This window comes from Moschus berezovskii, chromosome 4 (genome assembly GCF_049115385.1).
Source record: "Moschus berezovskii isolate FMDL1 chromosome 4, NW_MosBer_1.0, whole genome shotgun sequence".
NCBI classification, from domain to species: Eukaryota; Metazoa; Chordata; class Mammalia; order Artiodactyla; family Moschidae; genus Moschus; species Moschus berezovskii.
Window position 1 is genome coordinate 124,379,745 of NC_142463.1, and position 25,746 is coordinate 124,405,490.

Sequence of the window (25,746 nt, forward strand, 5' to 3'; positions counted from 1 at the left end):
GTCGAGGCCGCCCCGCCTCCCCCTTTCGGAGGGGGTGCCGAGGGAGGGGACTGTTGCTGATCTCTGCTGGTTCTGGGTAGTCTGAGGAGGAGAGTATGAAGCGAGCGGCAGCCCGGGTACGGCCGGACTTCGCAGGCGAAGGCGCTGCCGCCGCCCCCGCCGCGGCCATCTAACTCGCTGGGCTTGAGAGCCGCGGCGCGCGGATGGCGCGGGCGCGGCTCGGGTGCTGATCCGCCGTCGCCTCCCCTCCTCCCCTCCCCCGCGCGGTGGTCTCCCCCTCCCCCTGCCGGGCAGAGCCATGTCTCGGGGAGGCGCCCGCCCACACCTGTTGTGGGACGTGAGGAAACGGTCCCTCGGGCTGGAGGACCCGTCCCGGCTGCGGAGCCGCTACCTCGGTGAGCAGGGCCCCGGGGCGGGGCGCGGGGGTCGCCGCCCGGGGGCGCGGGAGGGGGCCGTGGAGCAGCCGGCGGCGTCCGGGGACCCCGCGGTGCCGGGGGGCCTCCGCAGGCGGGCCCCGCGCCCGCTCCTCCCGGGCCGAGTCCCTCTTTCGTGCTGCCGGCCGCCGCCCTGCGCGGGTCTTCCTCCGGGGGCCGGACCTGGGGCGGACAGCATTGGCCGGGAAAGGTGCTGGGATCGCTTCAGGAGCGTGACTTGGGGGAAGACTTGTCGAAGCTGCCGGAGCTGCCGCGTTCAGAGCAAAAGTTGGCGCTTTTGCTCCTCAGCGCTCTCCCGGCTCAGCCGAAGGACCTGAGTTTGTGTTCACCGCCCCTCCTCTGAGGTCTCGGTTGGGCTGAGGTGTCGGCGGCGACGCGTTGACTACCCTCGGGGGCTGCACGCTCCAAACAGCCTGGGGCTGAACTGTTCTGCGGCTCCGAGCCAGAAGCTAAAAGTGATAGCTGAGCTGTCCCCACCCCCGCGCGCGCTCCCAGTTGGACTCTGCTGTTCAGTCGTTTAGATTGCTTTAAGGAGGTGTAGGGTTTCGCGTTCCCATTCCCACACCGGTGAAACACTTGGCATTTACTGTTTCTTAGTTAAGCTTTCTAAAAACAACCTTCAGTACTTGAGGGAACGGTAGTCCAGTTTTTTTTTTTTTTTCCCGTTTTGTATAAGTGGATTTGTGTGGATTCTGGGTCACGCCTGACCTAAAAGTGGATGGCTTTAGTAAGAGTCTTTTTTTCTTTCTTTCTCTGCAGTCTTATCATTACTCTTTATTCTTTCTTTTTTATTTTTAATTTGAAGGCAAGAGAACATCATTAAAATTTTTTTCTTACCAATTGTATCACTTTTATCTTAGGTATTTGTTGATGTTATTTCAATGCTTTAAATGTCATTTAAATGATTTTAAGTCAAACGGTTTTGACTTAAAATCAATGAAAGAAATTGAAATCTCATTACACCTGATAGTTATGGTTTGTGATTATTTGAGAGAAGTTAACAAGCATTTTTTTCTTCCTCCTGCTTTTTAGTGTCTCAGGTGACATGAGTACATTCTCCTTGTAAAAATGAAGCACAAATTCTTAGGATTCCTCCCATTCGTTTCACACACAGACCATTAGAGAGGTAACATATTCTGTTTTCTGAATATTCTTCTAGACCTTTTTCTTTGAATTCTCACAAGCACATGTGTACATATAGAAATGCTGTAGGAGTGTGTATGTGTGTGACCTGCATGTATGATGTCATATTGTAAGTATTGTTTAGCAACTTGCTTTTACATTACATCTTGGAGATCTTTGCATGGTCGTAGAAATAGATCTATCTGGACAGTCTTTTAAAACTGTTGCATAGTATTTAATAGTATGAAGATGTCAAGGTTGACTCAGCCTTCCTTTTCTTCTGTACGTTTGCTGTTATTTACAGTGAACATCCTTGTATCAGTACGTGGTTTTTGTGCATTTGTTCTAGGTTAAGTACCTGGAGTGGTGATTAATCATTTTAAAATTTGATATGAATAGAGAGTGCTTTTTTAAACCATTAACCTAAAAGATGTGCAATATTTCTTTTAATATTTACTTGCTGAGAACTTAATTTTAGCTTAATAAAAAGAATACATGTTCTACATGAATGAATTTATATGTGGTCCTTTATTTCAATTAGTTGGAGTATTTGAATGAGTAGTCATTATATTTAGTTTTACTATTCATGTTTTCTGCTGGCTCAGTTCAGTTGTATCTATGATAGAGTCAATTAAAATATAGTAAGATCATAAATTTTCTCTTTCCCTTCCTCTTCTAGCTCCATCATGGAAGTGAAGTTTGTCTTGGGTAGAGGGGAATTGAAGAATGTGACTTCACTGTCTTTAGTAGAAAGTCTAAATTACAGATTTACAAGCATGTATATTCAAACAGTAAATTCCATATGTTACATAATATTTTAAATGTGCTAGTAGTATATACATTATAATTATCTCATTCTTGGAAGAGCTTCCTTTAAAAGTGGGTTTTTTTAAGTATTCAGAAATAGTTTGAAAAGCAATCTCTTGGCCTTAGGAGACTTTCTTTACACTTTTAGTTTATCTAGCTCATCCACACTCCAGTGCTAATCTTGGCTTAGCATTCAGGAAACAGCAAAATCCACATTAGCACTGTCTGAATTAATGAGATTTTCTAAAAATAATTTAAAAAATTATTTATTTGATGCACAGGGCCTTAGTTGTGGCATGTGGGATCCTCTGTCTTTGCTGCAGTATGACAAATCCTTAGTTGTGGCCTGCAAGCTCTTAGTTGCTGCACGTGGGATCTAGTTCTCTGACTGGTCAGTGATCATACCTGGTCCACCTGCATTGGGAGCTTGGAGTCTTAGCCACTGGACCACCAGGAAAGTTCCCCAGAAATGATATTTTGAAGTACTCATAAAATCTTTTTAAAAAGCCCCTTTTAAGAAAGGGTTTTAAAAAGTAAATGGATTCTTTTTTTTTGGAGACTTCAGTATTTAAACATTTTGATTCTTTATAATGTCATAGGTTAAATATTTCTCTAATTATCCATTATATGTATTTCTAATAATGAGTTACTTCTAAATAACAGTAAAATGGGAACTGAACTGAACTGAATAATGAGTTACTTCTAAATAACAGTAAAATGGGATAGAAGCAACTGACACTTTTTTGGTAACATATGCATTTCAAATTAATCATAGCATGTATCTTTTGAATAGTAGTATTGAAACATTACAGGTGATTTTATTTAAATTTGGTTAATTATCTCTTTTCCTCATATCAAAGAAAATTATTTCAGCAGAAACTTATGTTTCAAAATTTGGGAAGCTGGAACACACCATGTGTGTTCACATGGTCAGGTTCTAAGTCTGGTGGGGGCCTGGTTCTTACCATCTTTTCACTGTAACCTCACAAGGCAGAAGAGTGAGCTAATTCTCTGGGGTCGTTTATGTAAGGGCACTAATCCAAGTCTTGGAGAAGGAAATGGCAACCCACCCCAGAATTCTTGCCTGGAAAATCCCATGGACAGAGGATCCTGTTGGGTTACAGTCCATGGGGTTGCAAAGAGTCAGACACGACTGAACATGCACACACCGAAGCCTAATCACCTCCCCAAAATTCCTGTCTCCTGATACTAATACCTTGGGGGTTAGAATTTCAGCAGAGAAATTTGTCCGGACGAGGGGGTTGGGGGAATAGGAACCACTAAGCCAGTGACAACTTTATAGTGAAGATTGAAATATCTTTTGTAAGGGGATTAGAATGTCTCTGTCCTTTGAATATCATTAGAGTCAGTATGTATTGAAATGGTTGATTTTGCATTTAGATTAGTCTTGTAGTGTATCTTGAGTACATCTGTATTCATTCAAACTTACAAAGTTCTTCATAAAGTGTTGCAAAGTTACAATATATTTTATAAGGGTCAGAAAATTTTGAGTTTTGCCCCTTTGTTAGCTACTGGGGAAAAGTAAGTGAAATATTTGTATTTTGTTGCCTTAGTCTTAAAAAAAAAACTCAATGAAAGCTGAAAAATGTCTGATTTTAATAGTGAATGACAGATACGACAAATACATGTTACAGAATATACAGATAATTCCTGAAGATTAGGCCACCAAATGCATATTATTAATCATAGCAATGGCGGACCATTTAATAGCTCTGTTGTAGATGTCTTTCCTAGCTGGTATAGAATTAAAGTGTTTAAAAGGGATAGGAACTTCTGATAGCATGGAATTTATATTACAGGTATGTTTTATGTCAGTGTTTTTCAAATGTTTTGACCATTATCCACAGTAACATACATAACTAAAAAGATTTCCCAAATGACATTTAGCCTTACTAGGTATGGTGCCGGAGCAGGAAATGGCAACCCACTACAGTGTTCTTGCCTCGAGGGTCCTGTGGACGGAGGAGCCTGATGGGCTGCTGTCCATGGGGTTGCATAGAGTTGGATATGACTAAAGCAACTTAGCATGCATGCATGCACTGGAGAAGGAAATGGCAACCCACTCCAGTATTCTTGCTTGGAGAATCCCATGGACAGAGGAGCCTGGTGGGCTGCCGTCTGTGGGGTCGTCCAGAGTCGGACACGACTGAAGAGACTTAGCAGCAGCAGCAGGTATGGTGCATTCTGCTTTCATATCATGTTGTTAAAAAAGGTTGTTGTTTACCCAGTAGAACTTCCACTAATGAGTATTGGCTTGAGGTTTGCAAAACTACTATGTGGTGTGTGTTTTTATAACTGTAACTGCATGTTAGGGTTACTGACTTAGGGTGGCAGATTAAAAAAAATTTTTTTTTGAATACTGCTGATAACTAGTGAAGATATAGATAATAAAACTTTTAATTTATACTTTGGCAAAGAATAAGTAGGGTAGGACACTTAAATCCTTGGCTTTTTTTTCCCCCACTATGTCCTGAGGCCTGTGGGGTCTTAGTTCCCCAAGCAGGGGTTGAAGCCAGAGCCTTGGGAGTCAAAGCCCGGAGTTTTTACCACTGGACTGCCGGAGAATTCCTAAATCCTTGTTTCTTGAGTAATACTTACTGTGGGATTTCTGAGTTGTGTGGTAAGTGTGTTTAACTCAAGAAACTTTTTCAAAATAATCATACCGTATGGTGTTCACATCAGTAATGTTTGAGAGTTCTAGTTGTTCCTTCTCATCAACACTTGGCATTATGTCTTCTTAATTTTAGCTTTTTAAATAGATATGTAGGTATAATGATACCATTGTTGTTTTAATTTGCATTTGATTTAATCCTCATAATTAGTGGTTTTGAGTTTATTTTCATGGCCTATTTTCCATCTATATACTTTGGTTAAATATTCAGATTTACCTTCTTAATATTGTAATAGTTCTTTATATTCCCTTTGATACAAATCTTTAACCAGATAATTTATTTTGCAGATATTTTCTCCCTGTTGTGTCTTGTCTTTTTCTTGACAGCATCTTTTATAGTGCATGCTTTTTTTGTGTGCTATTTAATCTTTACCTAATCCAAGGTGACAAAGATATACTATGCTTTTTTTCTAGAAGTTTTCTATTTTTGACTCTTACATTGTAGTGGCTTCTCTTGTTCCTGAGCAGAGGCTCAGTAGTTGTGGCTCCCTGGCTCTAGAGCACAAGCTCAGTAGTGGTGGAGCACCAGCTTAGTTGCTTCATGGCATGTGGGATCTTCCTGGATCAGGGACTGAACCCATGTCTCCTGCATTGGCATGTGGATTCTTTACCACTGAGCCATGAGCCTGGATTTTATGTAGATGATTATGTCATTGTGTATTGAGATTTCTTCCTGGGAATTCCCTGGCAGTACAGTGGTTAGAACTCCATGCTCTCACTGCTGAGGGCTTGGGTTCAATCCAAGGTTAGGGAACTGAGCTCCCACAAGCCATGTGGTATGGCCAACAAAAAAAAAAGATTTCCTCTTTTTCACTTCTGTTATTTTTTTCTTCCTTTTTCCAATTTTATTGCTTAATTGTACTTAGGACTCCAGTAGAATCTTGAAGTAGTAAGAGTGGAAATCATTGCTTTATTCTTTGTCCTAGCAAGAATTCAGTCTTTAACTATTAAATATGTTGTTGACTGTAGGTTTTTGTAGTTATCCATTGAAGAAATTCCTTTCTGCTCTTAAATTGCTGAGAGTGTTTATCATGACTAGCTGTTGAATTTTGTCAAGATTTATTCTATTGAGTTGATTTTATGATTTCTTTTTCATAGATTATATTAATACATTAACATTGATTTTTGAATGTTGACGCAACATTCAATTTGTCGGCTATGGCTATAAATCTTTATGTATCGCTGGTTTCACTTTTGGTAAAAATTTGCTGTTTTTGTTCATTAAGGCTATTAGCCTACAGTTTTCTTGTTATATTTTTGCCTGCTTTGGGTGTCCGGATAATGCTGGCCTCATAAATGAGTTGGATGTGTTCTTTTTTTGTGAAGAGTTTGTGTATTCACAATCTTGAAATTGACATAGATCGAGAAATCTTATTTCCATTTCCCCAGTTTTATGTGTGCATTTGTGTATTTTGTACCATGCAATTTTAACATTGGTTTTAATTAATTTTAATAAATTGTCACTTAATGTTAATGGATTAAAGTGGTTACCAGCATATTTAAGACATGGAACAGTTCTATCACGATAATTCTTTGTGATACCATTTTTAATCACCGCTACATCCTTTTCTCCTGACTGCTAAACCCTGGTAACTGCTAATCTCTATTTCTATAATTTTGTCATTTCAAGAATGTTATATAAATAACATGTTGTTATGTAATATTGTAAACTGGGGACTTCCCTGGTGGCTCAGTGGTAAAGAATCTGCCTGTCAGTACAGGAGACATAGGTTCAGTCCCTGGGTTTGGGAAGATCCTGTGGAGAAGGAAATAGTGACCCACTCCAGTATTCTTACCTGGGAAATCTCACGGACAGAGGAGCCTGGTGGGCTACAGTTCATGGGGTTGCAAAGAATCAGACCTGACTTGGTGACTAAACAGTAACAAATGTTGTAAATAGCAGCATGTAAACTTTTGAGATTGAGTTTTCACTCTGCACATAATTCCATTAAGACCCATCCAAGTTGTGTGTGTCAATAGTTTATTTCTTTCTGTTTCGATTATTATTTCATGATATGGATCTACGACTATCTAATCATTCAGTTGTTGACTGTTGTTTGTATATTGTTTCCAGGTTTTGACTGTTAGAGAGCTGTTAAGAATATCCATATACAGGTTTTTGTATGAACATAAATTTTCATTTCTGGGATAAATGTCCAAGAATTGTAGTTATTGCACTATATGACAAGCACATTGTTTACTTTTGTAAGAAACTGCCATATTTTTTTCCAGTATGTCTGAACCATTTTATGTTCCCATCACCCACGTATGAGTAATCTATTTTCTCTGCATCATCACCAGCATTTGGTGTTGCTGTTGTTTTTTATTTAGTAATTCTAATAAGTATGTAGCAATAAATCGTGGTTTAAAGTCATAATTTCCCTGAAGGCTGAGTTGAACATCTCTTCATATGGTTTTCCTTTTTTACTATCTTTATTTTTTTTCTACTTTATAAAAATTGAAGTTTTAGGGCAAATGTAATTGTTGTTTCGGTCCAAAGTCTCAGCACATCTTTATTAATCAAATTAGGAACCATTGCAATTAACACATTTTTGCCAATGAGAAATAAGTTTGTTTAATCCTGTAGCATAAAAATCTGACTCTTGGAAAGCATTTTCTGCATCCTGTTGGTTGTGGAAGCATTTTCCCTGCAAAAAGTTGGGATGCTTGAAGAAGTGCTAATTGGTTGGCAAGAGATCAGGTGAAAATGGCATATGAGGCAAAACTTGGAAGCCCAGTTCATTAACTTTTAGAGCATTGGTTGTGTGAGGTTTGGTTGGACGTTGGAGCAGAGAAGAATTGGGTCCTTTCTGTTAACCAGTGTTGGCTGTAGGCGGTGCAGTTTTTGGTGCATCTCATCTATCTGCTGCTGAGTATCCTTCTCAGATGTAATGGTTTTGTCAGGATTCAGAAATCTGTAGTTGATCAGACTGGCAGCAGACTACCAAACAGTGACCCTGGCCTTTTTTTTTTTTGGTACAAGTTTGGGTTTTGGAAGTGCTTTGGAGCTTTTTGGCCCAACCACTGAGCTGCAATCCAGCCATCGCTGGTTGTCGATAAAATCTACTTTTCACCACATGTCACAGTCTGATTGAGAAATGGTTCATTGTTGCATAGAATAGGAGAAGATGACACTTCAAGATGATGAACTTTTGATTTGTGGTCAGCTCATGAGCCTCCCACTTAGGGAGTTTTTTCACCTTTCCAATTTGCTTCAAATGCAAGGGGTTCACCATTTGGAAGGATTGGCATTGAGTTCTTCAGCCATTTCTTGTGAAGTTGTAAGAGGCTCAGCTTTGATAACCCACTCAGTCATTGTCAGGTCATTGTCAGCTTCCAGTGGCCAACCACTGTGCTTCTCATATTCAAGGCTCTCATCTCCTTTGCAAAATTTCTTGAACCACCACTGCACTGTAGTGCAGTACATGTGTATTTTTGTTAGCAGTTCCTGGGCGAAGTGCGTTGTTGATGTTGTGAGTTGTTTCCACTGCTTTATGACCCATTTTGAATTTGAGGTAAAAAGAAAAATCACTCAAATTTGCTTTTTGTCTAACGTCATTTGTCTAGTCTAAAATAAAAATAAACAGCAAGTAATGCCATTAGCAAAACGACATAAAGCAAGAAATGTGCATTAAGTAATGTGTAACATCACATTTATTGAAGAATGTATTTCAATATCAAACAGCAAACTTCCATGATTCAAAACCTTGATTACTTTTGCACCAACCTAATATTTTAAATTGAAGTATGACAAAACAAGGTCCAATGGAGAGGGGAATGGCAGAACACTTCATTATTCTTTTCTTAAGACCCCCTGTGAACAGTATGAAAAGGCAAAAAGGTAAGACACTGGAAGATGAGACCCCCAGGTTGATGAAGGTGAAGGTGTTAGTCGCTCAGTCATGTCTGACTTTTTGCAATCCCATGGACTGTAGCCTGCCAGGCTCCTCTGTCCATGAGATTCTCCAGGCAAGAATGGTGGAGTGAGTTGCCATTCCCTTCTCCAAGGGTCTTCCGGAGCCACAGATTGAACCCAGGTCTCCCGCATTGTAGGCAGGTTGTTTACTGGCTGAGCCAAGAGGGAAGCCCTGGTAGGTGTCCAATATATTACTGAGGTGGGGCCAAAATGGAAATGTTGCTCAGTTGTGGATGTGTCTGGTGGTGAAAGTAGTCTGATGCTGTAAAGAACAGTTTTGCACAGGAACCTGGAATATTAGGCCCATGAATCAAGATAACTTGGATGTGGTCATACAGGAGATGGGAAGAGTAAACATTTTAGGAATCAGTGACTAAAATGGATAGGAATGGGTGAATTTAATTCAGATGACCATTATATCTACTGCTGTGGGCAAGAATCGCTTAGAAGAAATGAAGTAGCCATAGTCAGCAAGAGAGTCTGAAATGCAGTACTTGGGTGCAATCTCAAAAACTACAGAATGATCTCTGTTTGTTTCCAAGACAAAACATTCAATATCACAGTAATCCAAGTCTGTGCCCCAACCACTAATGCTGAAGAAGCTAAAGTCTAATGATTCTATCCGTTCCGTCGCTCAGTCGTATCCGACTCTATGCGACCCCATGGACTGTAGCCTACCAGGCTTCTCCGTCCATGGGATTCTCCAGGCAAGAATACTGGAGTGGGTTACCGTTTCCTTCTCCAGGGGATCTTCCCGACCCAGGGATCGAACCAGGGTCTCCCGCATTGGAGGCAGACGCTTTAACCTCTGAGCCACCAGGGAAGCCCAATGATTCTATAAAGACCTACAATACCTTCTAGAACTAACACCAAAAAAATGTCTTTTTCATCATAGGGGACTGGAATGGAAAAGTAGGAAGTCAGGAGATACCTGGAGTAACGGGCAAGTTTGGCCTTGGAGTACAGAATGAAGCAGGGCAAAGTCTTAACAGTTTTGCCAAGAGAAGAACACTCTGGTCATAGTAAACAGCCTCTTGCAACAACACAAGAGATGACTCTACAATGGACATCACCAGATGGTCAATACCAAGATCAGATTGATTATATTCTATGCAGTCAAAGATGAAGAAGCTCTGTACAGTCAGCAAAAACAAGACCAGGAGCTGACTGTGGCTCAGGTCTTGAGCTCCTTATAGCAAAATTCAGGCTTAAATTGAAGAAAGTAGGGAAAGCCACTAGGCGTTTTGATATGACCTAGATCAAATCCATTACAATTATACAGTGGAAGTGACAAATAGATTCAAGGGATTAGATCTGGTAGACAGTACCTAAAGAACTAAAGACGGAGGTTCGTAACAATGGAGGTAGTGATCAAAACCATCCCCAAGAGAAAGGAATACAAAAAGGCAAAATGATTGTCTGAGGACGCCTTACAAGGAACTGAGAAAAGAAGCAAAAGGCAAAGGAGAAAGACAAAGATATACATAACTGAATGCAGAGTTCCAGAGAATAATGAGGAGATATAAGAAAGCCTTCTTAAGTAACAATGCAGAGAATTAGAGGAAAACAATAGAATGGGAAAGACTAGAGATCTTTTCAAGAAAATTGGAGATAACAAGGGAACATTTCATGCCAAGATGGGCACAATAAAGAACAAACAGCAAGGACCTAAGAGAAGCAGAAGAGATTAAGAAGAGGTGGCAAGAATACACAGAAGATCTATACAAAAAAAGTCTTTAATGATCAGGATAACCACAGTGGTGTGGTCACTCACCTAGGGCCAGACATCCTGGAGCGTGAAGTCAAGTAGGCCTTAGGAAGCATTACTAAGAACGAAACTAGTGGAGGTGATGGAATTCCAGCTGAGCTATTTCAAATCCTAAAAGATGATGCACTCAATATGTCAGCAAGTTTGGAAAACTCAGCAGAGGCCAAAGGACTGGAAAAGGTCAGTTTTCATTCCAGTCCAAAAGAATGGCAGTGCTAAAGAATGTTCAAAATTTTGTATTAGCTCTCATTTCACATGCTACCAAGGTAATGCTCAAAATCCTTCGAGCTAGGCTTCAGCAATATGTGAACTGAGAAATTCCATATGTACAAGCTGGGATTCAAAGAGGCAGAGGAACCAGAGATCAAATTGCCAGCATTTGTTGGATCATAGAGAAAGCAAGAGAATTCCAGAAAAACGTCTGCTTCATTACTCTGAAATGAAAACAGCCTTTGACTGTTTGAATCATAACAAACTGGAAAATTCTTTGAGATGGAAATACCAGATCACCTTACTTATCTTCTGAGAAGCCTCTATACAGGTCAAGAAGCAACAGTTAGAACTATACATGGAACAACAAACTGGTTCTAGATTGGGAAGAGTACGTTGAGGCTGTATATTGTCACCTTGCTTGTTTAACTTATATGCAGAGTACATCATGCAGAATGTTGGGCTGGATGAATCCCAAGCTGAAATCAAGATTGCTGGGAGAAATATCAGTAACCTCAGATATACAGATGATAGCGCTCTAATGGCCGAAAGCAAGGAGGAACTAAAGAGCTTCTTGATGAAAGTGAGAGAGGAGAGTGAAAAAGCTGGCTTAAAACTCAACATTCAAAAAACGTAAGATTGTGGCATCCAGTCCCATCACTTCATGGCAAATAGATGGGTAAAAAATGGAAACAGTGACAGACTTGGCTTCCAAAAGTCACTGTGGACAGTGACTGCAGCCATGAAATTAAAAGACACTCCTTGGAAGAAAAGCTATGATATACCTAGACAGCGTATTCAAAAGCAGAGACATCACTTTGTTGACACAGGTCTGTATAGTCAAAGCTGTGGTTTTTCTGGTAGTCATGTATGGATTAGAGCTGTGGCGCTGGAGAAGACTCTTGAGAGTCCTTTGGACAGCAGGGAGATCAAACCAGTCACTCTTAAAAGAAATAAACTCTGAATATTCATTGGAAGGATTGATGCTGAAGCTGAAGGTCAAATACTTTGGCCACAGGATGCGAAGAGCCGACTCATTGGAAAAGATCTTGATGCTGGGAAAGATGAGGGCGAAAGGAGAAGGGGGAGGCAGAGGATGTTATTGTTGCATAGCATCACTGACTCATTGGATATGAATTTGAGCAAACATCTGGGGATAGTGGAGGACAGAGGAGCCTGGCATGTTGCAGTCCATGGGGTTGCAGAGAGTTGGACAGAACTTAGCGACTGAACAAAAAGTAGTCCACATCAAAATATGTTTTGATGGTCATTTAGGTTGCTTCCACATCTTGACTAGTATAAATAATGCAGCAAAGAAAACAGGGGAGAATATATTGTTTTAGTTACTGCTTTTGTTTTCTTCTGGAAGATACCCAGAAGTGAAATTGCTGGATAGAAAGGTAGTCCTCTTTTTAGTTTTTTGAGAAACCTGCACATCATTTTCCATAGTGACTGTGCCAGTTTGCATTCCCACCAGCAGTGTGGCTTCCTCTCTTTCACATCCTCTCACACACTCATTTGTTATCTTTTTAATAATAGCCATTCTGACAGGTGTGAGATGATACCTCATTGTGATTTAGACTTGCATTTCTCTGATGTTTAGTGATATTGAGCATCTTTTCATGTTTGAGTTGGCCATTTATATATAGTCTTCCTTGGGAAAAGGGTCTATTAAAAGAAAAAAAGAAAATGTGTATTTAGGTCTTCTTGTTTTGTAAATGGGTTTTATCTTGATATTATGTTGTATGAGTTGTTGGTATATTTTAGATATTAACCACTTATAAAATATATTGTTTGCAAAAATCTTCTCACATTCAATTGATGGCCTTTTAGTCTTGTAGATAGATTTCTTTCTTGTGCAGAAACTTTTTAGTTTGACGAAACCCTGTTTATTTTTGCTTTTGTTTTTCTTGCTGAGGAAGCATATAAGAAAATTATTAAGACAGATGTCGAAGAGCATACTGCCTATGTTTTCTTCTAGAAGTTTTATGGTTTCAAGTCTGACATGTAAGTCTTTAATTCATTTTGAATTTTTGCATATGATGTGAGAAAATTCGTTCAGTTTGATGCTTTTGCACGTAGCTGTCCAATTTTACGACTCCTTTTTTTTTTTTTGGCCTTTTAAAAAAGTTTTTAGTATTTTTTAATACCAAAGACATTTTGTTTGGGGGTATAGCCAGTTGACAGTGTTGTGATAGTTTCAGGTGAACAGTGAAGGGACTCAGCCATACAGAAACATGCATCCATTCTTCCCCCAAAGCCCCTCCCATCCAGACTGGCCCTTAACATTGAACAGACTTCCATGTGTTATTCAATAGGTTTTTGTTGGTTAGCCATTTAAATATAGCAGTTTACCACCCTCATTGTATATTCTTGCCTCCTTTGTCATAGATGGATTGACTGCATATGTGTGCATTCATTTCTAGGTTTTCTATTTTGTTCCATTGTCTGTATCTGTTTTTATGCCTGTACAATACTATTATTGCATTAGTTTGTAGTATAGTTTGAAATCAGAGCGTGATACTTTTTAGCTTCTTTTTTGTTTTGATTATTTCGGATGTTTTGTGTTTCTGTACAAATTTTGAAATTATTTCTTTTGTGAAAAATGCCATTTGTGTTTTGATAGTCATTGGATGAAATCTGTAGCTTGCCTTGGGTATTATGAACATTTTAGTGATATTAATTCTTTCAGTTCACGAAATCAGTATAATTCCAATTGTCAGCGTCCTTTCCCTCGCTGGGAGTGACAGTCCACCTCACCTCCCTAGGATGCCCTCCAACACTGTGCCGATCTCTGGACCTGCTGTGGGGGCAGCTCAGATTCTAATCTGGTCCTACTCCTGTGTGTTCTTTTCTCCAGTGTCCACAGCTATCAGAACTAGTGCGTTTTCTTTTGTGGGAGATCTTATTGTTCTTTTATATGTTCCATAGACACTGAGTCTGCCTAGTTGATTGTGTGGATTTAATCTGCAGCTTGTACAGCTGGTGGGAAGGTTTTGGGTCTTCTTCCTTAGCTACACTGCCCCCGGGTTTCAATTGTTTTATTTCTACCTTTGCATGTTGGTCATCCACTGGGGTTTGCTCCTGAGGCTGCCCTGGAGGACTTGGGTTTGCCCCTGTGAGGGCCAGGTGTGGACGTGCAGCTGCTTGGGTCGCAGGGGTTCTGGCAGCACCAGGTACTCAGGGGGGTTGACGGCTAGGGTAGTAGGAAATATAGTGCTCTAGAACGGTATGACAACCAGTATTGGCCGATACGCTCCAGTATTCTTGCCTGGAAAACTCCCTTGACAGAGTAGCCTGCCAGGCCACAGTCTACCGGGTCGCAAAGAGTTGGAAACAACTGAAGTGACCCTGCATGCATAGATGCAAGATTTTTCTTGCCTGTGGCAGCTCTGCCCCAGTGAGAGTCGAGCATGAAGGTGGTGCAGCTGCTTGGCTTGCGGGGACCCTGGCAGCGCAAAGTGGACTGCCCCAGCCACAGGAGCTATGGCCCTATCAGAGTCTCTTTTGGAGCCTCTTGTAGCTGGCGATCAGAAGGCCTCTTTGGCCAGTCTTTCTTCGTAGCTCTGCCCGTTCAGGCACTTAAAGGACTCTCTTGCCTGGGGTCCTTCTCTGTTGTTCGGGGCATCAGGCACATAGAGGGGTTCCCCTGGCTGGAGTCCTCCTCTGTAGATCGGCGTGTGAGGCACTTAAAGGGGCACTGTGGGGGGGGTCCTACTCTGTAGTTCAGTGCGTCAGGCGTTTGGTGGGCCGGTCTTTCTGTTGTTCAGCTGCCGATGCTGGCGTGTGGGGGAGAGAGGCTGTGGTGCTGCTTCCACCCCTTCCGCGTGACTCAGCAGTATTGCCTTGCTTCCGTGGCTGCCCAGCTTTCCTTCACAGGCGTTTCCCACCACAATCTCCTCCCTCACATACTCTTGATACTTCTCTCCGCAGTCTCTCTGCAGCCCTCGCCCTGGGATTGCTCCACAACCCTAAACTACAGCTCCCAGCCCATGCACCTTCCTGGGGACCTGCATCGGTATCCAGGGTTTGTATGGCTGCGGCAAGGACTGTCTGATTCTCATCCCATTTAGGCGGCCGCAGATTAGCTGTCTCACTCTCAGCCTTAAACGTTTTTCCTGTGACTCAGACAGTTGCTCCAATGTGGGGATCGGACCCCTGCTTCAGTTCCCCCATCCGCCGAGGGCAGGTCCAGTCCTGCTAACACTCCTATTTTTCCCCCTAGTTCCTTCCTCCTACCGAGTTTTGCGAGGCTCTTTCTATTCTTTCCCGCTGGTCAGATCCTCCTGTCCATTCTCAGCTGGTGTTCCACATGCACTTCTGTGTGTGAAGGTGTGTTCCTGATGGATCCGTGGAGAGAGACATACTCCACATCCACTGGCTCCTCCACTGTCTTGTTCTCAACAGCTGATTTGAATCGTAAGAAGATTTATAGTGACTTGCTTTGTTACCCAGCTTATGATCTGTCCTTGAGATATTCCTTGTGCACTTGAGAAGAATGTGTATTCTGCTGCTTTTGAATAACAGAAACGACAGAGATGAGGTGGTTGGATGGCGTCACTGACTCAGTGCTGCAGTGCATGGGGTCACAAAGAGTTGCACACAACTGAGCGACTGAACTGATGAACAAAATAGTTTATTTTTTTGGGAGTTACTTTTTTAAAATTTATTTTTTAATCAAGGTATATTTGCGTCACAATATTGTTGTGGTTTCTGCCATACATCAATGCGAATCAGCCATGGGTATGTGTATGTCCCCTTCCTCTTGAACTTCCCTCCCACCTCCCACTGCATCCCATCCCTCTAGATTGTCACAGAGTACAGATTTGAACTCCCTGAGTCACACAGCAAATTCCCACTGGCTACCTGTTTTACATATGGAAATGTATGTTTCCATGCTCCTTTCTCCATTCATCCCACCCTCTCCTTTCCCTTTTCCTGCCGTGTCCTTAAGTCTGTCCCCTACGTCTGCTTCTCCATTGCTGCCATGCACATAGGTTCATCAGTACCATCTTTCTAGATTCTGTATATGTATTAATACACAAGATTTGGTTTTCTCTTTCTGACTTTATTATGTACAGTGGGCTTGAGGTTCATCCACCTTATTAGAACTGACTCAGATGCATTCATTTTTATGACTGAGTAATATTCCATTGTATATACGTAGCACAACTTTTTTTTAATTCATCTGTCAAATGGGCATGTAGCTTGCTTCCATGTCTTGGCTAATGTAAATAGTGCTGCAATGAACATTGGGTTACATGTGTCTTTTTCTATTATGGTCTTCTCATGATAAATGCCCAGTAGTGGCATGATGTATTGTTTTAAGGCCAGTGTTTCCTTATTGATTTTCTGTCTGGATGATCCATCCATTGATGTAAGTGAAGTGTTAAAGTTCCCTAGTATTATTATGTTACTGTCAGTTTCTTTGTTAATATTTGTGCTATATATGTGTGTGCTCCTATGTTAGGTGTATATATATTTACAATTATTATATTTTTTTCTTTTGTCTCTTTTGGCTGTATCATGCAGCTTGTGGGACCCCTACCAGGGACTGAACTTGGGCTTCAGCAGTGAAAACCCCATGAACTAGCCACTGGAGAACCAAGGAATTCCCTGTATCTTTTTTGATCGATCATTTTATCATTATGTAATCTCCTTCGTCTCTTGTTATAGTCTTTGTTATAAAGTCTGATTTTGCTGATGTAAGTATTGCTACCCCAACTTTCTTTTTGTTTTCATTTGTGTCGAATACCTTTTCCATCCTCTCACTTTCAGGCTTTTTGTATCTTTCATCCTGAAGTGAATCTCTTGTAGACAGTATTTTTATGGGTCTTATTTTTTCATCCATTCAGGTATTCTTTGTCTTTAATTAGAGCATTTAGTCTGTTTACATTGAAAGCAAATATTGATAAATTTGCACTTATTGCAGTTTTGTTCATTGTTTTGAGGTTTTTATAGTTGTGTTCTTCTTTTGCTCTCTTATGATTTAATGACTGTCTTTAGTGTTTAGTGTCAATTTTTTTGATATGAATGTGTGTGTATGCTCAGTCATGTTCAACTCTTTGTGACCTTATGTACGGTAGCCCACCAGGCTCTTCTGTCCATGGGACTTTCCAGGAAAGAAATGGAATGAATTGCCATTAGCATCTGTAGGGGATTTCCCTGATCCAAGGATTGAACCTGTGTCTCCTGAGTCTTCTGCAGTGCCAGGCAGATTCTTTACCACTGAGCCCCCTGAGAAGCCCTTTTTTGGAATATGTGTGTATTATAGATTTTTTGGTTTTTGGCTACCATAAAGTTTATATATAGCACTTTTATATGTGTGTGCTTAAGTTGATGATTTTAAGTTCAAATGTATTCCTACAACCCTGAATTTTTACTTCTTCCCTCATTTTTTTTTTTCCTTTTCACTGTGCTGGGTATTCATTGCTACTTGCAGGCTTTCTCTAGTTGTGGCAAGAGGGGGCTACTCTAGATTATGGCAGGCAGGCCTCTCGTTGTGGTAGTTTCTTATGTTGCAGGCCATGGCCTCTAGGTGCATGGGCTCTGTAGTTGTGGTGTGTTGGCTTTGCTGCTCCATGGCTTGTAGGATCTTCAGGGACCAGGGATTGAACCTGTGTCCCCTCCTTTGACAGATGGAGTCTTAACTACTGGACCACCAGGGAAGTCCCTTGTTTAATGTTTTTGACTTCATATTTTACATTTTTTGTTTTGTATTTCTCTTGATTACTTATTGTTGATATAGATGATTTTACTACCTTTGTCATTTAACATTCCTACTGGCTTTATAAGTGGTTGGTCTGTTACCTTTACTGTATATTTGCCTTTCCTGGTGAAATCTTTTATTTTGTACTTTTCATTTTTCTAGGTTTAATCTTTTTTTTTTTTGCTTAAATACTTTTAAATTTTACTGTAAAGCTAGTTTACTTGTGCTGAATTCTTCTAGCTTTTATTTGTAAAATGAACTATCATCAAATCTGAATGCCTTGCTGGATAGAGTATTTTTGGCTATAGGTTTTTTTCCCTTTCATCACTTAAAATATATCATACCACTCCTTTTTGACCTGCAGAGTTTTTGTTAAGAAGTGATCTAGTAGTCTTTTGGAAGTTTCCTTGTAGGTAACTGGTTGTTTTTCCTTTTTAATTGCTTGGAAGATCGTTTTTTTTTTCAGTTTTGTCTTTTTCATTATATTTTGTCTCAGTGTGGATATTTTTGGGATAATCAGTTTTGTGACCTGGATGTCTTTTGTTTTCACCCACGTTAGGGAAGTTTAGGCAGGTTAGGGCTTCCCAGATGGCGCTAGTGGTAAAGAACCCACCTGCCACTGCAGGAGATGTAAGAGATTCGGGTTTGATCCCTGGGTTGGGAAGATCCCCTGGAGAAGGGAATGGCAACGCACTCCAGTATGCTTGCCTGGAGAATGCCATGGATAGAGGAGTCTGGTGGGCTACAGTCCTTAGGGTCACACAGAGCCAGACATGACTGATAAGACTTATTTAGCGCACATGCACGGGAAAGTTTTCAGTTATTATTTCTTCAAATAAGTCCTGTGTCCTTTTTTCTCTTCTTTTCCTGGAACTTCCATAATGTGAATTTTTGTGTGCTTGATGTTGTTTCCAAAGTCTTTCTGTTTTTTTGTTTCTTTGACCATACCCTATAGCATATGGGATCTTAGTACCTTGACAGGAATCAGACCCATGTCCCCTGCAGTGGAAGCATAGAATCTTGACCACTGGACTGTGAGGGAAAACCCTGAGATTTCTTAAACTATCCTTATTTTATAAGATTGTTTATTTCCCTTTTTCTGTTCAGCTTGTGTGATTTCTACTACTCTATCATCCAGTTAGATGTTAATGATTTAGCAGCATCATCCAGTTTGCTGATTATTTTCCCACTGCCATCTTATTTACTTCTAGTGTAGTTTTTAATTTCAGCTTTTGTATTCTTCAGCTTTGTTTGGTTCTTCTTTATATTTTCTAACTCGTTATTAAGCTTTTCACTGTGTTCTTTCTTCTCCCAAGTTCATTGAGCATCCTTTTGAGCATTATCTTGAACTCTGTCAGATAAATTGTTTGTCTCCAATTTAGTTTTTCTTCTGGGATTTTTATTCTGTTCCTTCAGTTGGAACCTCTGTCATCTCATTTTGCCTAATTATCTATTTCTGTTTCTGTGTATTAGATAGGCCCATTGTATTTCCTGATGTTGGATAAGTGGCCTAATATAGGAGATATCTTGGTGAGTCAGTAAGTATACTCCTCTAAGGTTGCTAGAATTGTATGATCTTGGGGTATCCCTTGTGTGAACTATGTGGGACCTTTTGATGTAGCGAGGTTGACTGCTGTGGCAGTCTGGTACATGGGGCCAGCTTGCAGGCTTTTCATAGTGCAGAGGCTTCCAGCTGTTTGTGACTGGGGCCAGGTCATGGTACGACTGGCTGTGTAGTGAAGGAATCCTGGTTCCTTGCCTGCTGGCAGGTAAGACCAGGTCCTAAGGTAGCCGGTTGTTGGTGCTTGGAGGAGTACTGCTGTCTTGATAGTTTCAGTGGCATATCTTTTCATGTCTCTTGCTCACTTTCTGTTTGGATTATTATTTTCTTCACTGTTATGTTTTGAGACTTACTTATATACTTTAGGTCCTAGTCCTTTGTTGGATATGCCGTTGGCAAATATTTTCTCCCAATATGTAGTTGTCTTTTTCTTTTCTTGACAGAGTCTTTTGCCGAGTAAAGGTTTTTAACTTTGATGAGGTTCGATTTATCAATGTTTTTCTTTTATGGCCTTTGCTTTTGGTATCATTTTTAAAAACTCTTAACTTAGCCCCAGGTCCTAAAGATCACCTCCTGTGTGTTTTCTCTGAAGTTTTATAATCTTACATTTTCACATTTAATTTCAGAGTCCATTTTGTGTTGTCACATTATTGACTGGGGGGATTTTTGCAGAAACTAACTCCTGTGGCTGGCAATTTATTATATAAGTGAATATTGAACATTTCAGGTCAGTACTTTCAGGTAGCAAAAGATACATTAATATGTTTCTTGTCAGTGATGTGTGAATTTTTGTATGAGGTATGTGATTTAACTTGAAGTTCATTTTCATGCTTATGAATGTCCACTTGCTCTGCTGCTGCTAAGTCACTTCAGTCGTGTCCGACTCTGTGTGACCCCATAGACGGAAGCCCACCAGGCTCCCCCGTCCCTGGGATTCTCCAGGCAAGAACACTGGAGTGGGTTGCCATTTCCTTCTCCAATGTGTGAAAGTGAAAAGTGAAAGTGAAGTCGCTCAGTTGTGTCCGACCCTTAGCGACCCCACGGACTGCAGCCTACCAGGCTCCTCCATCCACGGGATTTTCTAGGCAAGAGTACTGGAGTGGCTTGCCATTGCCTTCTCCGCCACTTGCTCTAGCACTGTTTAAAAAACTGTCTCCGTTGAATTGCTTTTGTACCTCTTGGGCATATTTGTGTGTGTCTAATCTGTGTTATCTATTCTCTTTCATTGGTATGTGTATCTATCTCTCTGTAAATATCATACTGTTCGATTATTATAGCTATTTAGTAAGTTTTTACATCAGGTTGAATGATGTTTCCCCCTTCAGCTCTTCTTTTTCAAAATTGTTTTAGCTCTTCTAGGTCTTTTGCTTTTTTATATGAATTTTATAGTAAGGTTGTCTTTATCTCCAAAATACCTTCTTGGAATTTTGATAGGAATTGCATTGGACTTACATATCAGTTTGGAAAGAACTGACATCTTTACTGTGTTGAGTCTTCTGATCCATCGACATGGTACATTGCTACATTTATTTAGTTCTTTGGTTTCTTTCATCAGCATTTTGTATTGGATTGGCCTACAAGTTTATTTGAACTTTTTGGCCAACCCAGTAATTATCAGAATATAGATCCTCAGCATAATTTGTTATGCTTATGTCTAAATGTTTAATTTTCTTTTAATTAAGAGCAGTTTTAAGTATATTGTGTTAAAGTTCAACTTCTGCCCATTCATTATTAGTATAAAACAGTATGTTTTTCTTTTTTGGTCTGTGTTGGACTTATATCCTGTAATCTTGCTCAGTTCAGTTCAGTAACTCAGTCCTGTCTGACTCTTTGTGACCCCTTGGACTGCAGTACGCCAGGCTTCTCTATCACCAACTCCCAGAGCTTGCTCAAACTCATGTCCATTGAGTCGGTGATGCTATCCAACCGTCTCGTCCTCTGTCGTCCCCTTCTCTTCCTGCCTTCAATCTTTCCCAGCATCAGGGTCTTTTGCAGTGACTTAGCTCTTTGCATCACGTGGCCAAAGTATTGGAGTTTCAGCTTCAGCATGAGTCCTTCCAGTGAATATTCAGGATTGATTGCCTTTAGGATTGACTGTTGGATCTCCTTGCAGTTCAAGTGACTCTCAAGAGTCTTCTCCAACACCACAGTTCAAAAACATCAGTTCTTCGGTGCTCAGCTTTCTTTATAGTCCAACTCAGATCCATACCTGACTACTGGAAAAACCATAGCTTTGACTAGACGGACATTTGTTGGCCAAGAATGTCTCTGCTTTGTCCAGGTTGGTTGTAGCTTTTCTTCCAAGGAGCAAGTGTCTTTTAATTTCATGGCTGCAGTCACCATCTGCAGTGATTCTGGAGCCCAGGAAAGTAAAGTCTATCACTGTTTCCATTGTTTGCCCATCTATTTGCCTTGAAGTGATGGGACCGGATGCCATGACCTTAGTTTTGAATGTTGAGTTTTAAGCCAGCTTTTTCACTCTCCTCTTGTACTTTAATCAAGAGGTTCTTTAGTTCTTCTTCGCTTTCTACCATAACGGTAGTGTCATCTCCATGTCTGAGGTTATTGATGTTACTCCCAGCAAGCTTGATTCCAGCTTGTGCTTCCTCTAGTTTGGCATTTCGCGTGATGCACTCTGCTTATATATCTTCCGAGGTTTTGAGGTATATGCCAGGAGATTTGTTACATGGAAAATTATATCATCTTTCAGTAGGGACTCTCTTATTTCTTACTTTCCAAACTATGTATCTTTTCTTTTTCCTTCTTACATTATCTCTATCTCTAAAACTTCCAGGAATGTGTTTAACAGTAGTGGTGAGAGTGAAACTTCCTTTTATTGTCCTGATCTTAAATGGGAAGCTTTCAGTCTTTCACCATTAAATATAAGTTTTAGGTCTTTTACTGGTGCTTATTGTCAGATTGAGGAAGTTTCCCTCTGTTGCTAGTTTGCTGAAGGTGTTAATCATAAATGAGTCTAATCAAAGAAGCAGAATTACTAGGAGAGTAGTAGTCCATTGTACCACATCTTCTCTATCCGTTCTTCTGTCAGTGGACATTTCGGTGGCTTCCATGTTTTGGCTATTGCAAACACTGGTGCAGTGAACATTGGGGTGCATATATCATTTCAGATCATGTTTTTCTCAGGCTCTATGCCCAGAAATTGGATTGCAGGGTCATATGGTAGCTCTATTTTTAGTTTTTTAAGGAACCTCCATTCTTTTCTCCATAATGGCTGAACTAATTTACGTTCCTACCAATAGTGTAGGAGGGTTCTCTGCAGGAGAGAACTATTCTTAAGTGTCTGTAGTAGATCAGACATATTTATGAATTTTGCCTATGCGGAGTAATTTGCTTATGACAATAAGCCTATGAAGTTGATGGTATTATTCCCATAAAATATAAAATTTTTACAAATAGAGTACTAAGGCCCTGAGTTGTGAAGTTTTGCCCCATATACATGTATAATGATCCAAGTTAGATATTTAAGCCTAACATTTCTTGTCCCAAGTAACTCATGGTCTAATAACAGGGATAGGTACATGAATAAATAAGTTATGAAACAGTTTCAGTTCAGTTCAGTCGCTCAGTCATGTCCGACTCTTTGCGACCCCATGAATCACAGCACGCCAGGCCTCCCTGTCTATCACTAACTCCCTGAGTTCACTCAAACTCATGTCCATCGAGTCAGTGATGCCATCCAGCCATCTCATTCTCTGTCGTCCCCTTCTCCTCCCACCCCCAATCCCTCCCAGCATCAGGTTCTTTTCTAGTGAGTCAACTCATTGCATGAGGTGGCCAAAGTATTGGAGTTTCAGCTTTAGCATCAGTCCTTCCAATGAACACCCAGGATTGATCTCCTTTAGAATGGACTGGCTGGATCTCCTTGCAGTCCAAGGGACTCTCAAGAGTCTTCTCCAGCACCACAGTTCAAAAGCATCAATTCTTCGGCGATCAGCTTTCTTCACAGTCCAACTCTCAAAACCATTAAATTTGAGCAGTATGCCTGTATTGCAATGAAAGATGTTCACCTTTTTGAGAGGAAACATGTTAAAGAGCAGAATAAGTATTATGATCCTATTATTTTACTCACTAATTCAGAAAACCTGTGTTCCGTTTCTACTTTGTCTTAGGCACTGTTCTAGGCATTTAGGGTACTTCGGTCCACAAAAGAGTGTTCCTTTTTTTTTTAATGGAGCTTACAATCTATCACATAGAATGTGAAAGAGACGGAATTCAATGAGGCAGCTTGGGCCACAGACACACTTGAATAGAAAGCCACAATGATAGGTACATTCATCTGTAACAAACGTGTAATAGCTGGGAGACAGTTCTCCATGCCTTCTTTGTATGTCTGTACATCTTTTGAGCAGAGGCCCTGGCTTCTTTGCTCTGGACTGTCTTTACAAGGATTTTTTTTTTTTTAGGGAACAGCCTTGGGAGATAGAGCATTCAGTATCTCTTTGTGAAGCAGAAGGCAGATTTGTTTATTGTCCAAAATAATAAAGATAATGTCTTTTGAGACAAAGGTTAGGTAGATTTGCTTGATATGAGATTTGGGTTCCCTCAGCTCAGGGTACTCCAGCTGTGATTCAGACCCACTGCATGTGCAGTGTCCCCCCAGGCCCCTCTCTGCATTGCCCTGTGGAAATTGGACAAGAGGAACCATTGACCCTGAAGCTCATTCTGCTAGAGTAGAATGGTTCTTTGCCTCTGACTGGAGTCTTGTCTTCTGCCAGCATCCATAAGATGGTGGCAGGTAGCTTGTTAGCTTACAGCTTCTGTTTCTTGATGTAGTGTGTTTAATTATCAGAAGGGTTGAGGAGGGTTATACTCGGTTGTTCTCAAAGCCCTTTTTATGGAATGTGTGGACAGTAGTCATTTTGAGATCCTAAGTCACATACAAAAATATCATTCAGGAGCTGTCTTGTCTCAGTGCATGTCTCAGGGCATGTTTTTATGTTCAGGTTCATATATGAGTTCTTGCTCAAATTACTCACTTTGTCTTCTATTCTTTCATGTTGCACTACCATTTCCTCTAGTTGGCAATGGCTAGAGCCATGTTTTCAAACCCAGATGTTTAGAAATTTGAAAAACAGTTTTTAATACTTTTTTCTTAGCTTTTTAATGAATTTTAGGTACCGTCATGTTAATTTGAATACGTTATTTCTGAACTCTTAAATTTGCAGCTCATTAAGATTACCACACATGCTGACAGCCAAAGGAAAGATTTCTAAAAATTTTATCTGTTTACCACAGGTAGCATTTTTCAAGACATTTTGTGGGACAGACTTGGTTAAGGGAAAACAGTAATAACTGTGAAGCAGCAAGCCAGTGGAAAGAGACAGTTACAAATCCAGTAAAGGTCGTTATCAAGTGGCACAAATTAAATCCATCTTGAAGACATTGCACATTAATTTGATGGCTAACTTGATAGTCTTTTCAAAGACTTAGAGTTTTCATTTGCTACCAATTTGAAGAGACAAATCAGTACATTTGTCTATTTATGTAGGCTGTATTATAGATCTGGGTTCATATAAGACCTGGGAAGATTCCCCTGGAGAAGGTAATGGCTACCCATTCCAGTATTCTGGCCTGGAGAATTTCCATGGTCTGTATAGTCCATTGGGTCATAAAGAGTCGAACACGACTGAGCAACTTTCACTTCACTATTATAGTACTTAATGGATCTGATAGAAAATTAAACTTGGTAAAAAATAGAATGAATCATATCAGATATCCAGTGTAAAGGAAATGTTTTAAAACTGGCCGAAATAGACAATAGGGCAACTAAATAAACTATAAAGTCAATGAGGAAAAGATAAAACTGAAAATCAGGTGTGGAAAGTTGATTATATATAAAGTATAACGTAATTTGTGAAAATACTTATGCTGAATTTCTGCAGGTTGTTTTATTTTAATAAGAACATACCCTCCTTTTCCCACCTTCCCCACACACAGAATTTGTAACCGCATGTTCATCCATTATATAGCTGTCTTAACCAGTTATAGGCAAGGACAAAGAAAACAGTTTGGCTTCAAGATCTTGCTCTTCACACAAGAAAACTGTAGTAGAGAAATCTGTCCCTTGTGATAGTATACAGAGAGCATAGTCAAATTTAATTTTGAAATCTCATCAGCCTGATTTCTCAGCTAATTACCACTCTTTGTCATATATTCAGTTTCTTTTCATTACAGCTTCTGAATAAACATGAAGCTTTTTTGGTCCATTTTTGGTAAAGATGATTCGTTCCTAAAGAAACATATTTTTGTTTATCAAAGGAGTAATTTATTCTACTTTTGAAGTATTGTAACTCTTCTGCTATTGATGGACAGTGAGGCTGATTTTATTTTTCTCCTGTCACATTTTATCACTGTGAAATGAAGTTTTAAGTATTTTAGCATTTCTGAAATTGATATGTGTTTATTTATTTATTTTAACATTTTAATTTAAAATGAGATGAGCATGATCCCACCATCGGGCGTAGCTGTGGCGATGGAGCTGGCGGCACCGGTGGTGATTAAGTAGC

The 25,746-nt window shown here is 40.3% G+C and overlaps 1 protein-coding gene across 6 annotated transcripts in view; it reads left to right on the forward strand.

Annotated features, from left to right (window-relative positions):
- The first annotated feature begins 176 nt into the window (after positions 1–176).
- DCAF6 (DDB1 and CUL4 associated factor 6) overlaps positions 177–25,746 on the forward strand; it is a 177,992-nt gene continuing 152,422 nt past the window's right edge. For all 6 annotated transcript variants that reach the window (XM_055403951.2, XM_055403952.2, XM_055403953.2 and 3 more), the window contains exon 1: positions 177–395. In XM_055403951.2, the coding sequence (XP_055259926.1) occupies positions 299–395 (97 nt within the window). In that variant the 5' untranslated portion in view covers positions 177–298. The remainder of the gene's footprint in view (positions 396–25,746) is intronic.